General features: G+C 33.0%; 2 protein-coding genes across 6 annotated transcripts in view; one reads left to right on the forward strand and one right to left on the reverse strand.

The window, feature by feature from the left end:
* Positions 1–20036, reverse strand: part of LOC132755176 (leucine-rich repeat-containing protein 49-like) — a 75962-nt gene extending 55926 nt beyond the window's left edge. For 4 of the 5 annotated variants that reach the window (XM_060746381.1, XM_060746309.1, XM_060746018.1 and 1 more), the window contains exons 1-2: positions 19827–20036; positions 12929–13034 (exon numbers count right to left, since the gene is read on the reverse strand). In XM_060746381.1, coding sequence (XP_060602364.1) covers positions 12929–13034; positions 19827–19868 — 148 coding nt within the window. In that variant the 5' untranslated portion in view covers positions 19869–20036. Of the gene's footprint in view, positions 1–10510; positions 10632–12928; positions 13035–19826 lie in introns of those variants that run through there. The other variant, XM_060746246.1, reaches the window with a different exon arrangement.
* Positions 3287–5145, forward strand: LOC132755566 (uncharacterized). Its single transcript, XM_060746489.1, has one exon. The coding sequence runs from the start codon at positions 3316–3318 to the stop codon at positions 5137–5139; it is 1824 nt and encodes a 607-aa protein (XP_060602472.1). The 5' UTR covers positions 3287–3315; the 3' UTR covers positions 5140–5145.
* Positions 20037–20544: the final 508 nt, after the last annotated feature.

Genomic DNA, 20544 nt, shown 5'->3' on the forward strand with positions numbered 1-20544 from the left:
GATGAAACTTGGCACAAATGTTAACTGGACCATAGCCTCAGTAACAACATGCTCCATCTTAAATTTCCTGTTACCACGGCAAAGGGGGGATGTCTCAAAATTGCCAAAAATTATTATTTTGCATTGTTTTTTTCCATCAAAACTGATTTCAAAGTGCTGCAGAGTAAAAGGCTTTTCAGCATTGGTTACAATCATGTTACCTTACGATAGACCTGAGGCCATTTTTAGCCTGTCACATCCAAAATTTTCTTGGCAATGAGGGGGGCTGCCACCCCCCTTCAAAACCCTGAAACAGAAAGGGGCACGTCTATTGAAATTGGAGACATTTCACTATGACCTTGGCCTAATGACCTAAGGGAGAGAGACTATGGGTGAATATACAGCAACCATTCCCAAAAATCAGGCTGGGCTTTATAGCTAGCAACATTAAAGCAGCATTCCTCAAGATGCATGCAAATTCTTATGAAAATTTGGAAATGTATTGAAAAGTAAAATATTGTAAAGTGAACAAAGAAAGTAATCTACACATTGCAAATGACACTTAAAAAATAAGTAACAAGAGCTGTCAGTAGGAGAACATGCTTGACTTTTCTCAAGTGCTTGATAATTCTGAGTTTATAGTTTCAAAAAGGGCCATAATTGTGTCAAAATCCATGTTAAAATTAGTATATGATCATGGACAGTTCTAAAACTGTATGCTGGACAAACCCAATTTAGAAATTCAGCAGGTTAAGGGTATAGGTTATATGGAATATTTTTGTTTTACTGGTGGTATAAGACTTCAGGTGTTATTACTTAAGGTGCAACCAGGTTTAACCAATGGCATCCTGGATAGCTTCATACCCATGGCTCTATGGAAGATTCACATTTAAGGTGCAATCTGGTAGAACTTAAATGACATGCTAGATAGCTTTCCCATGTGAAACTAGAAATGTGTCCATAGGACACGGATGCCCCCACACGCCACTGTTCTGTCAATCTTATGACTCTAGGTCAAATATTTTTTCGACTACATGTGCCACAAGTTGAAAACTAAAAATCAACAAAGGGCCATAATTCTGTTAAATTTGGTTGCAGCGAAAATTCCTTCCTTTACTGCCATCTACACATAAAGGTTGTTCATCCTTGGAAGTTTAAGCAAAATCTGCCATCCGGTTTAAGAGGAGTTGCATTCACAAAATTTCTAAATAGTATATAGTGAAAAAATCAACAAAGGGCCATAATTCTGTAAAATTTGGTCGCAGCAAAAATTCCTTCCTTTACTGCCATCTTCACCTTAAGGTTGTTCATCCCTGTAAGTTTAAGCAAAATCTGCCATGCGGTTTAAGAGGAGTTGCGTTCACAAAATTTCTACATAGTATATAGTGAAAAAATCAACAAAGGGCCATAATTCTGTTAAATTTGGTCGCAGCAAAAATTCCCTCCTTTACTACCATCTACACATTAAGGTTGTTCATCCCTGTAAGTTTAAGCAAAATCTGCCATGCGGTTTAAGAGGAGTTGCGTTCACAAAATTTCTACATAGTATATAGTGAAAAAATCAACAAAGGGCCATAATTCTGTTAAATTTGGTCGCAGCAAAAATTCCCTCCTTTACTACCATCTACACATTAAGGTTGTTCATCCCTGTAAGTTTAAGCAAAATCTGCCATGCTGTTTAAGAGGAGTTGCGTTCACAAAATTTCTAAATAGTATCTAGTGAAAAAATCAACAAAGAGCCATAATTCTGTTAAATTTGGTCGCAGCGAAAATTCCTTCCTTTACCACCATCTACACATTAAGGTTGTTCATCCCTGTAAGTTTAAGCAAAATCTGCCATCCGGTTTAAGAGGAGTTGCGTTCACAAGATTTCGGGACGTACGGACGGACTGACGGACGGACGGACGGACTGACTGACTGACGGACGGACGGACAAGTGCAACGCTATATGCTCCCACATTGTGGGGGCATAAAAATTCAAAGTGACTGACGGAATTCAATCCAGCAACAGCTAAGAACTAACAACTGTAACTCAACCAAAGCTTTAAGTTAGGAATTAGCTATCAAATGACTTCCTTAGTCAGTAAAAGCTAAAAAAAGTTGATTTCAATATTGTGTGTTTTAAGAATCAATAAATACTATATATACAAGACATGCCCACAGGCAGAATGTCGAGCCCTCTTGTCAAACATGAACATTTAAGCTTCAGATCAAGGCGAAAGATGTATACATAGGACTGGTGAGATGTGTGCAACACATCAACTTTATACCCAAGGCAAAATCTTGACACCTGAATTTTTCACACAACACTCTGCCTCCCTATGGAGAATATTTGTCTAAAGTTATATTAAAATCCCTCCATGCATGTAGAAGTTACACTCTGGACAAAGGTTTTGCACTGACCCCTAAGTGTGACCTTGACCTTTGAGTGGCAGACCTGGATTTTGTGTGCAACACATCACCCCATCATGGTGAACATAAATACCAAATTATTTTTAAATCCTTCAAAGAATGAGCAAGATATAGACCAGACAAATGCGGACGGACATGCGACAGAATAGAGATTAAGGGCCATTTCTATTGTTATTTTCTTTTCTTTAATAGAGGGCCATTGGCCCCTTCCTCTATTGTTACAGAATGAACTCTCTTTTCTCTTTTGTTCTGTTTACAGTCAGATAGCAACCTACCTCTATTGGTAGTGCGGGTGGACAACCAGAAGGATGGACGGATAAAGCAGCGACTATATGCTCACCCTTCGGAGACATTAAAATTAGCAGAATGAAATAAAGAAGAAAATTAAAATCATAAAAAAAGATGATGAGAAAATGTTAAAGACAACTAATGAAGAAACTTCAAAAATTAGAGAAAAACTAAACCCTCATATCCATAGAGCTGACTCATAATCTTTGTTTGTTTGTTTAGGGTTTTACGTTACATCGACACAGTATAGGTCATATCGCGACGTTCCAGGTTTATTGGTGGAGGAAGACCTCAGGTGCCCTTCCGTGCATTATTTCGGGCATGAACGGGCACCTGAGTAGAACTGTCGATGTTCCATAAGCTGACTCATTATCTATAAATGAGTCAAAACAAATTAAAACATGTTGAAAAGTTAAATCCGTTGTTAAATATTTTGACATTTGTTAATAATCTCATTAGTAGAAGTTTATAGTAACAAGTGCTATTCATAAATCTATTGTCTATAACATGAAAAGGTCTATAGATACCAATACACTCTACACCCATTTTAAACCTCTCAGTCTCAGTACTTCCTCATTTGAAATTTTTTAAAAACTACTAGATAGACACTACTGCATATTTTAAATAAAAAAAAACATGGCTCAATCCATTATAGACTTCAGTGCTTCATCTACACGGGACTCTGATGAAGTACAGGAAATGTTTTGTGAACATTGTGATAAACATGACAAGCAATATGTTCCTGCTGAAGGATTTTGTGAAGAGTGTTTCGAGTACTTGTGTGGGACCTGCCTTAAATTCCATAAAAGATATATGGTCTCTCATACCATTAAGGATAAGGATAACATGCCACAGGATTTCTGTCTGGAGAAATGTTCTGTTCATCAAGATGAATTAATCAAGTTTTATTGTCAAGCTTGCAAGAAATTTGCCTGTACTGAATGCAAGACTCAAGTCCATGGGAACTGTAGTATGGTCAGCCATTTGCCAGTCCTTGTTCCAGGGATTGAAAACAGCCAAGAAATTAAAGAACTCACTGAAAATCTTGATATCTTTATGAAAGATTTGGAAAATACAGAAAAACATTTGAAAATTAACATGAAATATGTCGCTTTACAAGAAACAAAGATATTAGATACAGTCAAGAAAAAAAAGAAAGAAATATTGTCAGTGTTTGACAAACATCAGAGAGATATAATTCAAAACTTTGAGAAGAAAATAGAAGAAACCTTACAAAATCTTAAAGAAGAGAAAAAAGAGAAAATTGACAAATTACAAAAAAATCAGAGGAAGTTAGAAAAGTTATTAAATGATGAGGAAAATGAAATTAAGAGGAAAATTGAAATCATAAAAAAGAAGGACAAGAAAGTTTTGCAGACAATCATTGAAGAAACCTCCAAAATGAAAACAAAACTAAACAGCATATCAACAAAGCTGGCTCATCATCAAAGTACAGATCGAAGATGTCAACTCTTTGTTGCTATGAAGAAGGGGCAAGAAATCATTGAACAAATGAAACCAGATGCAGATAAACAATGTAAAAATAATTCAATTCATTATTACAAAGTTGAATGCAAAGCTTCTGAACAAAATATAACCAATTTACAAGACTGTGACAAATTTTTCATCTATCAAGAAAAACATGAGTCTGAAGTACCAAGAACTGCAAGTTATTACATAGATATTAAATCCACATGTGATTTCCTGTCATCTTTATGCTTGTTAAAAAAAGACTGTCTTCTTATATGTAACAATAATTATTCAAAACTAATTATATTCAAGGATATGGCGGTCAGTACTACAACATACAATACAATAGACCTGCCTTCAAACCCTCAGGCTGTTGCTAAAGTTGACAATAACAAAGTTGCTATTACATTTTCTGACCTTGGAATAATAAAACTGATAACATTTTCTAAGTGTATTACAGTGACCAACACTGAAGACATAAAAGTAGGAGTAGACTGTCGTGGTGTTGCCTATAGTAACAACAAGCTTATAGTGTCTTACACAACCAGACCAGCAACAGTGAAGATACTTGATATGTCTGGTAAAGTATTGAAAACATTTGGCAAAGATCATAATGGGAAATATTTATTTGCTCATCCTCATTACTTAACAATCAGTGCAAACAACACAGTTATATATGTATCTGACTTGGGGAACAACTGTGTGATAGGTTTAACCTTTGATGGGAAAGTCAAGGCCATTTACAAGGATGACCAGTTGTTATGGCCACATCAACTGACTGTAGATAGGTCTGGAGCAGTGTTTGTATGTGGAAGTTTGTCACACAATATACATCAATTATCATCTGACCTGACCAAGGTGAAGATTGTAACGGATGAAGAACAAGGAATAAAAAGTCCAGCAGGTGTAGCATACTGCCAGAATAATAACAGATTGTATGTGAGTCACAGTGCTGATCACATTAAAGTGTATGATTTATCACTGGAATAAAACTATTTCTATCTGAATAGTCTGCAGAAAATACCAAAGTTTAAACTATTTTAATATAAAATTTTACTCCATGTTATTCTAATGCAGCTTGTGGATGATCAAACAAGCTCAGACTTTGTGCAATTATTTCAAGAAATATTTAATAAAGTGTATGATAAAGCTACTTCTATCTGAATAGCCTGCAGAAAATTCTTGAAAAATATTAAAGAATTTCATCCCATATTTCTTTAAATTGCAAAAGGATTATAATGATGATTTTTTTAAATAAACAAGAGCCACCGCTGGGCTGGGGCAACGCTCGACTTTTTCTAAAAGCAAATAAAGAAACGTTTGAACAAATCTTAATGTTTCCTTTTTTATAAATTTTAATAGGTCTGTCTTGTCACATAAGTTTCTTTCCATATATATCCGCATGTGTATTACAGAAGAAAAAAAAAAGAATGATTATATATATATATATTTTACTGTGAAATTTATAAAATGGGAAAATACTGAGACATAACTACATCTCTGGAAAATACAAAATTTCGGGTCTTTTTGTAAGCATTTATCTAAATGTTCACTTAAAGGTAATTGTCTTGTTGATGGGTCTCTGATCTGCTGAGCATGAACAGTTTTTCTGTTTCTAAGTTTGTCGCCTGTTTGGCCTATGTAAAATTCTTTGCAGCCGTTGCGAACTATAACATGTAAAACATTTTCAACAGTACTGACCATATTTCCAAACAGTGCCAGAAACAAGTAAGACATTTATATGACCCCATTAGCATAGTAAAAATCAGTTTCTGACTGGCTCAAACCCTAATACATTTATTTCAACATTTCGTTATCTCAATATTGTTTTACTGTCCTGATGATTTCCTGATAACTAGAGATGACTGTATCTTATAACCTCTTGATACAAGACAACTTGAATGTATTTTCCAATGCAAGTCAGTATAACTAAATAACTCCATTTTTGACACATGGAATGACAAGATTTAAACAAGTTCTTATAGAAGACCTCAAACTTATTCTACATAACACTACATGCAACATATCTTTGTTCCGAGCAAAATAGTTTAAGAAGAGAAGATTTTTTAAACATTTTTACCACAAAAGTCTGTGTAAATTACTTAACTCCCAGGGTGGAACCATTTAAATTGACCCAAGGGACATAATTTATAAATTATAAATTTGCTAAAAGCTTTTCCATACTTGAAAAATCTGTTGTGGCCCCAGGAAACATTTTATCCTTATTTTTTAAGAAGCTATTTAAGATATTTAAACACTTTCACTATTACAACATACAATGTAATTGCTTTAACATAATTGGCAGCTTAACATGTTTCAATAGGAGTGTTTATTTCTACCACCTGGTCAGACAAATTTAGATCTTACTGGTAGGTAATAGAAAACCCAATCAAATATACAATACACTTTAACTTTCATACATCTAACACTGATTTAACCACAGGTAAACGTTGCGTGGCCATGACTTACACTATACCCCCGTTCCCCCTCTACAACCCAAAACCCTAAAAAAAAATTATGAAAAAAAAAAATTTTTATGACTAAAATATTGTAAAGGTATTTTACTCTACTTTCATTTTGCATTGAAATATCACTAGCATCTCAATTATCAGCGCATATATTCATCAATTTTTCACCAATCTTAATAATCTTGGTCTCAAATCTTAGATAAATAAATACTCTTTAAGAAAACAACACTGGCACCTTCGCTGATTATACGTAGCAAGAAATATCCAAGCCCAAACTGTCAACAAATGAAACTCGGAAGAGATCTGATTGCACCGTTTCGGTAAAACTCTCACGAGTAAAACACACTAAATTCACCGTGAAAGAATATTTCTTTGTATTGCGTATTTAAATATGATAAAATTAAGTTATTATTTGTAATAATTGTTCAATCAAAGCATCATATGAAACTATAACGCACCTTTTTTCCTATATGTCAAATTCTCAATCCAAAATGAAAGTAAATTGGCACAGCAGAGTTGTTTCCCTTTAAGTATTTTCATTGGTCCGAGGTTTTCCTGTGACCAATGAAAATACTCCATTTGAAAACAATCTGCAGGCCCATTTTACTTTCATTTTGGAATGAGAATTTGACATATAGGAAAAAAGGTGCGTTATAGTTTCATAAGATGCTTTGATTGAACAATTATTATAAATAATAACTTAATTTTATCATATTTAAATACGCAATACAAAGAAATATTCTTTCACGGTGAATTTAGTGTGTTTTACTCGTGAGAGTTTTACCGAAACGGTGCAATCAGATCTCTTCCGAGTTTCATTTGTTGACAGTTTGGGCTTGGATATTTCTTGCTACGTATAATCAGCGAAGGTGCCAGTGTTGTTTTCTTAAAGAGTATTTATTTATCTAAGATTTGAGACCAAGATTATTTAGATTGGTGAAAAATTGATGAATATATGCGCTGATAATTGAGATGCTAGTGATATTTCAATGCAAAATGAAAGTAGAGTAAAATACCTTTACAATATTTTAGTCATAAAAAATTTTTTTTTTTTCATAATTTTTTTTTAGGGTTTTGGGTTGTAGAGGGGGAACGGGGGTATAGTGTAAGTCATGGCCACGCAACGTTTACCTGTGGATTTAACAAGCAGTTTGAAGATCATTGCCTCAGTGTGATATTGTGGTATTGGTGTGTTTTTTGTTTATTTATATGCAATTTCAGTCGTCACTCACTGACACAGGCAATTTATATTTTATATTTCAATGAAATTTAAGCTCAATAGGTACAGCGTTGGACTGAGAATCGGATGACCGTAGTTCAATGGACCTTTCCGTGTTTACAGTTTTATGTAAATTGGCTAACTTGTTATCCAATCGCTACACTGAGATAATACATAGTCACTGGTTGACCTGGTTTGCACAAAAGAACACGTGCTTATGTTTGTGATACTGTTTGTGAGCAGTTGACCTAGCAATGAATAGAAAAGGTGTAGCTAAATGTTCCGCCACGAAAAACCGGAAAGGTCCATTCCCGGACGGTGCAGGTCACTTTCGTTGTGATTGGTCATATAATCTTTTCTACCGTCATTTCCACTGTTCCTCTACTCTGGCATGTACAAAAGTTTCACTTCCTTGCGAAAGTGGAGGCAATTAATACTGGTAAACTGCTTGTCAGCCTGCCCAGGAACAATGCAGTGGCTGAACTTTGCTCTGGTAAATGCAATGTGGCTTTCAACTGTGATCCAGAGTGGAAACCCCAGAAATAACAGGAGCATGTAATTACAGCATTAAAGGGACTCCACTGAGGTTTTTTGACATGATGGGACTGAAAATATTTTTTTCCAGATAAATGTACCATTTGATGTAGGTGTGGACCATATTTGTGCAAACTTTCAGATCATTCGCGCACTTTGTTTTTCCATATTAATTATTCAAATTGTAAAAAAAATGACCCAAAATGAAAAGCGTTTAAACGCTTTTCACTCAAATTAGGCTAAGAAAAGCATAAAACTACGATTTTTGATTTATTTTAAAGTATATTTCTTAACTATCTTTGCATATAATTCTGTTTAAAGGGCCCAAGTTCATTTATGTAACTTGTAAGAAATTCTAATGTTATGTTTTTAGGCTTTTAAACCTCAGTGGAGTCCCTTTAAGGGGATCACAATGATATTGATCAACAAGAGCTGTCCATGAGACAGCAAACTCTACTATTGTAAATTATTGTCCGGAAGTGGCAATGATGGTCACTAACAAGTATTTAAAGTTTCAAGGCAAAACTTCAAATGGTATAGATATTAAGTGGTACAAAAAAACTTACTGGAAATTCTAAGTTGAAAAATGGCCATTATCTTATCAAAGTCCAGGGCAAAGTTATTTCCCTTACCTGGAAGTGGGGATGATGGTCACAAACAAGTATACAAAATTACTAAGCAATTCCTCAAAGCGTATAAGAAATGTGAGTGCAAAATCTATACATGTAACCTCTGAGCATTGCAGTTTTCCACAAAAAGATTAGATGTGCTTTCTTATACATGTGTATATCAATCTACATAAAGCACCTAACCCCAGGGAAAGGACAATTTTGAACTAAGTACATGGTTAATATAACTTTGTAGAAAACTTTAATTGATTCTAACAGAACACCAAATATCTAAGCTCTGAGCATTTAAAGAGTTAAAAAGATCAAGAGATGTTTATTACATAACTAAATAAACTATACCCCCAGGATGGGGCCAATTTTACCCCAGGGTCATGATTTATGTAACTCTTGAAGAGGTCAACTAAGGAATGCTTCATGCCAAATATCTAAGCTTTTGGCATTATAGTTTCACACAATACCACTTAAATCTATGTAGTTTCCAGGGGTGGGGCTAATATTGACCCAATATGATAAATATCAGAATCATGGTGGGCAATACTACATGCCAAATAACTAAGCTGAGCATTAAAGTTTCACACAATAAGACTTTCATGTGTTTTTCTATATAAGTTTTTTTCAAATTAAATGACCAGGCTAAGGTGCAAGTATCAACCATATGGACATGATTAATATAAGTTTTGTAGAAGTCCACAAGATAATGCTACAAGCCAAATATTTAAGCTCTGAAAATTGTAGTTTCCCACAATAAAACTTAACTGTGTTTTCCTATATAAAGTCTCAAAATCATATGACACCCTGGGCAGGGCCAATCTTGATCTGAGGAAACCCAAATGTAACATTTCTGCCAAATAGTTTTAATTTGCTTCTATGGGTTTAAAGGTACAGAGCAGACACAAAATTTTGAAACTCATATATAATTACTAAGTATGACCTTGACCTAAGGAAAGTCAAACATGAGCTCTGTACATCACCTCATTGTGGTTAACATATCTGCCAAGTTGTTTCAATTTTCAAGGTTCAAAGGATACAGAGTGGACATGAAATTGCTAACAGACAAGGACAGACAAGGTCATAGCAAATTGTCTTACTTGTTTCTGGCTGTATTTGGAAATACTAACTTTTTCTATCCCGGCATTATGCGAGGGCCAAGATATGAGATATGAGGTACGGAATTTCAGATCATCTTGAGTGCCCTATAGATTTCGTAATTGCTCAAGGACATATAAAAGGCCTCCACCAGGATTATTTCTGGATATGAATTTCTAAGACTCTTACTTCCATGGAGGAAGGACGTTATTATGAGTTTCTGAGGTGCATCATATCCAATGATGATACATTAGTTATTTCTGTGAAACTTAACCATTCACTATAATTTTATCATATTTTCAGCTACCAGCTTATTTGTGTTGTACTAATTCTTCTAGATCAACCCTTATAGAATGCTTATTTTTAATTTACAGAGATGAACATTTCAAATAATATGTTTTACAAGAAAAGTAAAATATACCTACCACATCCAAGAAACAAAGCTTTCTTGTTTACATGTAATCTAATCAGCGATGTAATTGTCACCTGATTTCTACTGTTTATAAACGTATATTCTTCACTTTTCTCCATGTCTTATACATGTACTTGCAGATTTTACTTCCAACTCATGTTGTTGTTATTTTTTTCTCTAATATATCACAGTTGATATCTTTCTTATTTTATATTGTACATTTCTATATATTATTGTAGAGATTTCATATATTCCACCTTGTGTAATATACATTTACAAAATACATTCTAAAACATTGTTTAACATACCATTTCTTCCAAACCTCACACAGTGTGGAACTTTGAATGATTAAATTACTCCATTTATTATATGATGTGTTTAAAACACTGAAATTATTTTATCTTATTGTTTTATATTATTGGAGATATTTCATATATTTCACCTTGTATATACATTTAAAAATACATTCTCAAACATTGTTAAACATAAAACTTCATCTGAACCTCACACAGTGTGGAACTTTCAATATTTTAATCACTTCATTAATTATATGATGTTTACAAAATTCTCAAAAACACTGTAATTATTTTATCGAACACTTCCTAAAAAATTTAATTAAATCACTCATTTTCAACAATACTGTTTCTTGTTTAAGAAAATCATTTTAAAAAACCTTATTTCTCCAACAAAATCGATATGATCACTTTCAAGCAAAGTCTACTATATTGATTTGAATTCTCTTTTGTAAAGAGAACATTATTACATTAAAACATCTAAATGCTAAATTGTTAAAGAGACATTAGAATATTAATAAAGACTTTCTTTTCAACACTGAATTTATATAAAATGTCAAGTATATTGTATTAAACACTCAAGTGTCTGCAAACATATTATTCAGCTTTTAAATACTCATTTATTCAGGAAATTGTTTGCACAGATTTTCAAATCTATCTTGTAATAAAATAAATATCTAGACTATAGAACAGACTTTAGATGTTAATTTTCATTAAAATGTTAAGATTTCAAAACAAATGGATTTTTAAATAAATTCTGACAAATTAATTTTCTATGTTAACCAATTTATGTTTGACATTAAGTAGGAAATCACTATGAGTCAGATGTGACAGCTTACACTGTACAGTCTTTATTCCACTATGTTTTACAAAATGTTCAAAACTTTGGAAATAAATCAACTTTTTTTACATTATCAACTACATGTTTAACATATCACTTCTTCCCATGTGTTTAATGGATCAGTAAGTTCTTTTACAATTAATAAGCAATGTTTGCATAAATTATATCCACCATATAAAACAATCACCCCAAGAAATTTTACACCAGAGTAAAAACACATCTCCAGTTAATGAACAGAAACAGTGAAAGACTTTGATTCAATTAGACCTTGACCTTAAACCAGGTCATGACCAGCAGTGGGCCTCATTTTTTCTCTCTCCCAGTTTTGAAGCAAAAATCATTTCAAGCAGTCAAACACATATATTGACCATTTATTACATGCTTTTCGGTGGTTTATAGAAATATATCAGTGATATAAGACTGGTAATATCACTGTTTGAAACAGTGAAATTACCACTTTGATAATTTCACTGTTTTGAATTTAAGCCCCTTACGTTGTTTCAGTTAAATACCAGCGTGCACAGAACTGGGTACCAACTTAATGACGTGACGTCGTAAATGACGTCACGTTGTATTATTATTTGGCGCGCTTATCATTCAGTATTAGGTTAAATGTCTTTATGTCTTTTTAAAACGTTTCTTTGCATATAATAAAAAGAAAATTTGTTTAGTTTAGTGTAAGATCGAAATATATTTCACCTTGTGAACACCAAAAGTTCATATTTCACTCGTGGCTGCGCCACTCGTGACATATACCTTTTGGTGCTCACTCGGTGAAATATATTCCGATCTTACACTGAACTAAACAAATATCCTCTATGTAATATAAAAGATGCTGCAGACATAAGCTTTCTCCATGTTAGCATGCAAGAACTGTTTTAATTTTTGGATAGCTATGACCTTAAACTTTGACATAATGACAATCATTAGCAATTGACAGTAAGATTTAGCTTAATATTGATAATAAAATGATTCAATGGTTTGATGGTCAATTATAATATTATACCAATTAATGAACTTAAATATGGCATTAAAGCAAATAAAGTCACCATCAAGTGAGTATTGCATATGATAAAAATTTTGACTTGGTTGACAGTTGACATAATTTTAGGTTTTTTGTCTAATAATAGAAAACATGCTGGAAGTTTAAAGAGAAATTGCCTAATTATCATACATGGTACTCTACAACAACATCAAAGGTCTATACCAGAGAGGGCATTATGTTGTATGCACAATATACTAAAACATTTCTAAAAGATCAGCTTAGTTTATAATTAACCCAAAGTCATCTAAGTACCTGCAAGGTGGCTAACAGGAAAGTCTGGTGTTTGCTGGTTGAATCGCTTCATGGGAATGTCTCCAGGAATTTGTGTCTGTCGAAAAATCACTTCTTCTTTCAAAAACTGGAAATAAAACAAATAAAAAAACATGAAACTTTTCAGACATATAACATACATAACATTTAAATATCAATTATTAAAATAAAGAAAAAATAAACAGAGATGAAAGAGCAATAATGAAATAATTATGTATATTTGAAACATGTATAGTGAATTGGGACAGAAAATTAATAGCTTATCTGGCATCAGCTTTAAAAAATATTTTTAAAAACATCACAAAAACAAGGACCTTTGTTATCAAATGTCAAATAATAGGTTTTTTTAGTTAAAGGGAGACAAATCTGATTCTATTTATTTAATTTTCTACTGTTTCAATGCCAAATCTTTAACTACGTTATTTTTTACTGATATTTGTAAATCTCAAACAGAAATAGGAACTTGATCAATGAACTTTAATATAAGACTTACATAAAGAGTAGTCAAAATTGAAATATATGAAACTGTTTATATTTATTATTACAAACAAGATTCTGTGACAAACTGTGATATACAACAGTTGTAATATCGGAACTGAAAAGTGTATTTTTCATTCTTTATAAATAACCTGAAGAAGGGTATATTATATACTTCCCAAAACCAGTAGTTATAATAAATACATAAACCAACATGGTGTTTGATGTGTTGTTCTCCCCTACCAATCTTTTTATTTATTGTTTATTCCTTATAAAAGTTCAGTGAACAGGATTACATTGTGCCTACTCCCTCCAAAACTTTTAAGGGTGAAAAAAAATCTCAGTTTGAAATCTATATGTTTCAGTGTTTTTTGTTGTTTTTTCTACATACAACTGTATATTGCTTGATATCTTCTTTAAAATGAAAAAATAAAACAAACTTTTAATTTACACTCTTTACTTAACAAAGATCAGGTAAATGGATATGAACTAGATAGGTTAACCAATAATGATGTCTATAATCATGACACAAGTAACTAACCTAATTTGACAATTAAAAAATTCCGCAAACAAATTTCAAAAGGGGGGAAAATATATTGAAACTATATATAGGGAAAGTGTTCTACAGTCATACATATTGAAAAGGTAAATGATCATAAAATATAACTGTCAGGTTCATTAAATTAAATTACTCAAGTATTGTCATCTCTTTAATTGACAAATTTGCAAATTGTTAATGTAAAGTCATTAACTTTTGTAAAGTTGTCTCCACACCAATAAGGAATAAATAATAAGAAAACAACATTAACCTATTAGTAACAGTAAACTCAAAACAATTTCAATGAAACCCACACTTGTGTAACAAAGTTAACATTAACTTGCAACACTGACACATCTTTATACAATCTATCACTTCACCAACTGGATCCATTTCATAATTAAAACTTCGTCAACTGTCACAACTGACCTATTTATTTAGTACTGCCAGTAACCTGCCCTAATCGCATATGTAATTTATAACTAATTAACATTAGCTCTTGTCTGCTGGCCAGGACTAAATCTACACATCGTGACATGGGACCAGTACAGACCAACAAGCATGCCTCTGAATCATGGTGTTTACTGTTCAGACTGACTGTTAGTACTTTCTTTGAAATTTTCACAAATAATGATGGGTTTTTTTGAAATCCAGATTGAAAGATGGACAAGTTATTTTAAATTTTTTAGTGAGGTAATGGTTAAATGAATTTGGATTGCAAAACAGGGTTTTCAGGGTTATTATGTCATTAATTAAATTGTCATAAGCAACACAGTGCTTAGCCTTGAAAGTTACATGTCTCACTGATGGATGATATTACAATTTTAAGGAAGCTAGGCTAAGTAAGTTGGCTTAGAGTCTATTCACAAAATATACTATATGTGCAATAAACCTCATAAAATGTGTCCTTATTCCATGGTAAAATGTGTAATATTTTGGAAGTCCAAAGTGACTAAGTTAGGTGATAATATCAAAAACAAACAAAACATGAAACTTACTTATTCCACCTGCAAGTCAGAAAATTTGTATTAATTATTTTAAAGTTCTAAAAGTAAGGAATATAATAGTTTAAACATGAAATATGCTGTAATAAATGTAATTGTGATATAAACATCATCAAATTATGGCACAATGCCCAGTGGAACATCAAATTTTGTCACTTAAATGTGTTAATTGTTGCAGGGTATAATTGGCAGTGTTTTGTATTACCAATCAAGTTAAAAAATGAATAAATGAATGAATGAATAAATGAAGAATGAATGATGCAATATAGAAAGTATATATAATAAGTTATGCCCAGAGGAAAAGATTAAATTGTGTTACTTAAATATTTGTACATATGGAAAGTAAAAAAGTCATTTCAGCTTCCAGATTTTCTTCAGAAACCTCAGGCGACTTAGTCACTCCAATCACCCAGTTGTACGAGCCCTGGAGACTAGATTTGATGTGAGATATGTGGGTTGGATATTCTCTTCTAGGATTGTCAAGTTTAAAGTTTCTATGAGAAGGTCTGTTTTGAATATGAGGTAGTCAATTTTTGGTTTTATCAAAAACAACAGTGTTTTCTAAGTTTTGAGATGGCCAAAAATGCATCTGAGACAGTCATATAGGTCAACAGCTGCCTGATAATGACAATGTTGCAGTGTTCAGATTGAAAATAGAAACAGTGCATGAAATACCAATGACACATATAAGACGAAAAAAAAGTAAAATAAGAAATGACCAGAATTGTTTTTATCTGACAGCCTGTTCTTTGCTTTGCCTTCTTTCATATAATATCAACTATTTTAAATGAAAGTCGACCAAAAAGGTTAGGAGTTGACAACAGAACAGATGACTTAAAATCACTTGATAGCCAGAGCTACTTTTGTGCCTTTACAAGCGTATGAACCACCATTAAATATTAACATCATATTTGTTAACAATAATAATTGTGAAGCTGCCTTTGGGTTTAATTAATACATACATGTATATGGTCATAATTATGCAATACTATTAAATACTGTCAAAGAGCTCGCTTTGTTGCTTTGCCTTATTCATATTATGTATATTGTCCTGGATATACATTTAACAGGGATCACGTTTCTAGGCGACTTGGGCAACAAAGTCGCCTTGTCTCTCTCCATTTCGCCCGAATTGCTCAGAAAAGCAATAACAAAGTCGCCCTAATTTTCAATAAACGCTTGCAATAAATTTTGAAGTGTCAAGCAGCTCGGTAATTGTTTACGCTCCTCCTATTTCAAAGTGATTTGTTAAACGCATTTTCATTTGTCAGTAAAATTGGAAAGCCAATGAAACGCAGCGAGACAATTTAGCGAGTGTTGGAATTGAATGGTTGACATCTTCGGGTATTGTCAAATGCCGACTGGTTATCAATAAACAACAAATAAACAGATTAGCGGCGATTCATGTCAATTAGGATAAATTGGGGGCATACTTATTGCATTAATTAGTCGGTAAGTTTAGTGATCTTATTCACACATTATCTACAAAAGCATGTCGCCAAAAGTGTTTGTCACATGTACATGTTTCGATGTTTACAATTGTCTCAGCAATTTGGAAAGTTGGAAACTTTTTTTTGAACGTTTATAAGTAAACATACATATATATAAAACACTGATGTCATTTGCTGGTTAATGGGGAAAAGACCGGTGCAAATAGTATCACCGATAGACTAATGCATTATGCAGAAAAAGTCCGTCGTAGAAAAAAAAATATTAACTGTAGATCTACACACGTTACGTTTTCTTTAAAAAAAAAAAAAAGAAAAAAAAAAACATCCACATAAACTTATTAAGTTTATATGAACTTTGACTCCGCACTCCCTATGAATATTTCTGGGGAAAATGATGAAATACATGATGTATAGAGCCTGGGGGCCTACTAGTGATTTACTAAAATAATTTTTTTTTTAATTTCCGCACAACATCACATGGCTGCAGCATTAAAATCAAAACAAGCTACACAAAACCTATGATAAAGATGATATAGAAGAAAAAAAACTGCCACATTTGTAATTTTGCTGTTTATTGTCATGAGTTACTTAAAAAACTGTTATGTACTCCACATAATGTTAATCAATCTTAAAAATTAGTATGAAATGGAACATCAACACTTCAAAAAAATGCAGTTTGTATGCACTTCTCCTTTTCCCTAAAAACTTCTCCCTATTTTCACTGGAGGGAGAAGTCACTTCTCCCTAAATTTTAGGTCTAGCGTGATCCCTGATTTAAACTTTTATGCTTGTTATTAAATCACAAAAGAGCTTTCCATGTCACCTATTCTTATATTATTTCTAAGACTATAACACGGGAAAGTCAAAGCCGGTCCATGAAGTGGGGCATTGGCTTGCCTGGCTATAGACTACATGTGTGTATTTAAAAGGAAATCAAATAAAAAGCAATTAAAAAATATATGGATTTCTATACCTATCAGTGAAATTTTCAGTGTCTTGTTGGGCGCCGCCATTTTTAATAACACTAAATGATAATAGAGGGGGTATTCTAATAATGGAACAATTTCAACTTTTCAGCTCAATAATAATCATCGATATGTTCTGAGTAAAAGCCGGAATTAGTGCATGAAATACAGAATGACACTTTTAAAACAGAAAATATAAAATGAACAATTATTTTAACCGACGTCCTCGTTCGTAGGCTTTGCCTTATTTTCATATTAGTGAGCTTAAAGTGCTGGCCTGAAGGTCCTGCTTCAAAAGCAAGCGCTACGGTAACGCAAGTATCTCCTTTATAGTTATGGGTTTGAAAACTTTCGCCAGAAATACTACAAAATTATGGGTATTTGATTTATCGCAACTTTGCGAGTTACAAGACAAGTAAAAAGGTTTCCTGTGGGGAACATTTTTAATGATATAAAGATATTTCATTTAACTATTTTCAACATTGTTTTTGTTGTTGTTTTTTTGTTGTTGTTTCAGGAATATAGTTAACAATAATCAATCAATATAGAAGACTGGTGACCGTTGATGACCGGAGAAGGTCGAAGTATAAACAATTTATTGTTTGTAAAATTTGAGATACATATTAAAGAAACATTGATAATTTTCAAACACATCATTCAAGTGTTCCACCTTAAACGGTAGAATAATTATAGAAAATTAGAAATATCACGTAATAGTTTTTTGTTCTTAATTAGGTGTTATTCTGACTTATTCCCTACAGGTAAATCCATAATGTACCGGCAAACGGTATTTAGCCAGGATTTCGAAAAGGTCAATTTACCAATCATGTACGGTTTACAGATCACATGCTCCTCCATGTACCGAAAACAGGTCACGTGCTCCTCCATGCCTCAAAAGTTAAACGCATACCAATACCCTGCGGTCTCCAGACCGCAGGGAATAAGGATAAAAGCTGAGGAATCCTGATTGAAAACAGATGTGTAGACTTGTCTCCTGCACACTTCTATGGGAACCATATTAGGACATGGAACCAGAATAAACGGAAGCAGTGTATAAATACCAAATGCCACTTTTAAAACGGAAATCATATAAATGAAATGGCCGTATATAGGGTGTGGTTGTGTCGAGTGGATTGTTAGGCCAAAAGTATGCAGTTCAAAGTGTATTGAAAACATAAATGTGTATGCCCTTTTCTCATACAATCATGCCTCTTGAGCGCGAAATCAGCGCATGCGCAGTAAATGTTTATCACATGAAAGTAATTTTTGGTCAATCATGTATACTCAACTCTCATTTTTGTTATTTAAATTCAATAAACATGAAAAACAATTATCTATTTTTAGTATCCTACATTTTTTATGACGACCTTGACCATCTGAATCTATCAAACGCTTTCTCATTCATTTCGTGCTTTTTGATTGGTCCTCCGTGTTACGGTGTATTATTTAACCCTAAGGTCAGTATACTAAGTTCAATTTAAAAAGTGTCCATTTACTGGCATATAATCATAAAACTTGTGTCAGTGGTGTGTCTTGCTAAAGAACAACAGCCTTTAAAAAATCATATCCATACTAGTTTTAATGAACATTTTTAATGTTGTTTTCTGATTTCTTCTAACAAGGTAAGTAAACTGATAAGAGTATCTGACCTTCTATGCAATATAGCAACATTTGACCTAAATATTTTGATTCTAAACTTAAAAAGCCTTAATTTATATGCTTATTTTGTTTCTGTGTGTGTAGATATAAAATAATTTGCTCCCTAGAACAAAAGGATGCACACCACAAAGATATAACTAAACAAATTGCAAATGTTAATTGAATGTTAATTGGTCATTATATTTTGTCGTGTCACTTTTTAAGAATAGTATATAATGATAAATCTAACACGGAGCAAAGGAAATTTCGTCACGTGACATGAAAAAAATGGACGCCGGCAAATATGAAACAGGAAAATTTTACGAAAAAGTTGGATTTTTTTGCAAATTATGAATAAAAAGTGAGTTTTTGTGTGTTTAATAGCAGAAGTAACAATGTATGGACACGATTTAGCAATATATTCATGGATTAATACCTGTTTTTTTCTCATTTTCTGTTGATGAGTGCTAGCCTGCAAGTTGTCAAAACAGTTGCATAGTAATCGGATACGCACGCGATGCGCACGAGCGTATATTCTGTAGGCACGAAATGTATGAGAAGGCACGAATGAATGAGAAATGGGGATAGTCGCTGATGGGTTTAAATAAAAATGTTCTAGTATAATTACTGTGAAAGAGCTCGCTTTGAGGCTTAGCCTTATTCATATTATAATGGAAGAATGGATGTTGAAAAATGTTCAAATTTTACACTATCTCACTATGTTTTTATGGAGGGTAATGGAGGAAGTAAACATAGATATCTAGAGACTAATTAAAAGACTAAGACAAAGTTTAACGATATTGTTACCTGCTTTTGATTTAATTCTCTGTTTCTTACACTGTTAAACATAATTGATACAATACATGTAACAAATATCACAGTTCCAAAAGTTTTTTACAACTGCCATATTATCTAAGGGAAGATCTTTTCATTTTTAGATAAAAATCTATGTTCGTTTTTCCTTAGCAGCAAAAAATGCACTTTCTGCCATCTTGAAACATAGGAAGCTAAACGTACGCATGCGCATCGCGATAACTTAAGTGCGAAAAAATCAAGATGCGAAAAGACTTTTTTCAATTTTAAGTAAAATCAAGCATTTTCCACAAGTTAAATCTACATCTACATCATACTGCTTTAAAACCGTTTACGATCAGTCTAAGCAGGTATACATTGTATACATTAAAGAGACAGCTATGAGATACAAGAGAATCTTGGGCCTGCAGGACAGGGCTGACCGTGAGACAGGGCGGACCGTACCAGGGCGGACCGTGACTCGAGACTAGGCGGACCATATTTTGGGACAGGGCGGACCGTCACTCGAGACTAGGCGGACCTTGATTTAAAAAAGTATTTATATGTGTACTAATGTAATAATATGACTCGCCATTAAAACTGGATCGGGTTCCTCCCTGGGAAAAAAAAGAAATCTGCATGTATGTTGACTTCTTTCACATGGACGAGTAATAATTTCTGCTCCATTTGTTGTCCGTGGGCAATTGGCAAAAAATCATATTTCCAGTTTACA

This window comes from Ruditapes philippinarum, unplaced genomic scaffold (genome assembly GCF_026571515.1).
Source record: "Ruditapes philippinarum isolate M1 unplaced genomic scaffold, ASM2657151v2 ctg2273_1_1_1_1, whole genome shotgun sequence".
In the NCBI taxonomy this organism is placed as follows: Eukaryota; Metazoa; Mollusca; class Bivalvia; order Venerida; family Veneridae; genus Ruditapes; species Ruditapes philippinarum.

What these genes read in the sequence shown, in the direction of transcription:
- LOC132755566 (XM_060746489.1), top strand. Translation starts at nt 3,316, where the DNA reads ATGGCTCAATCCATTATAGACTTCAGTGCTTCATCTACACGGGACTCT.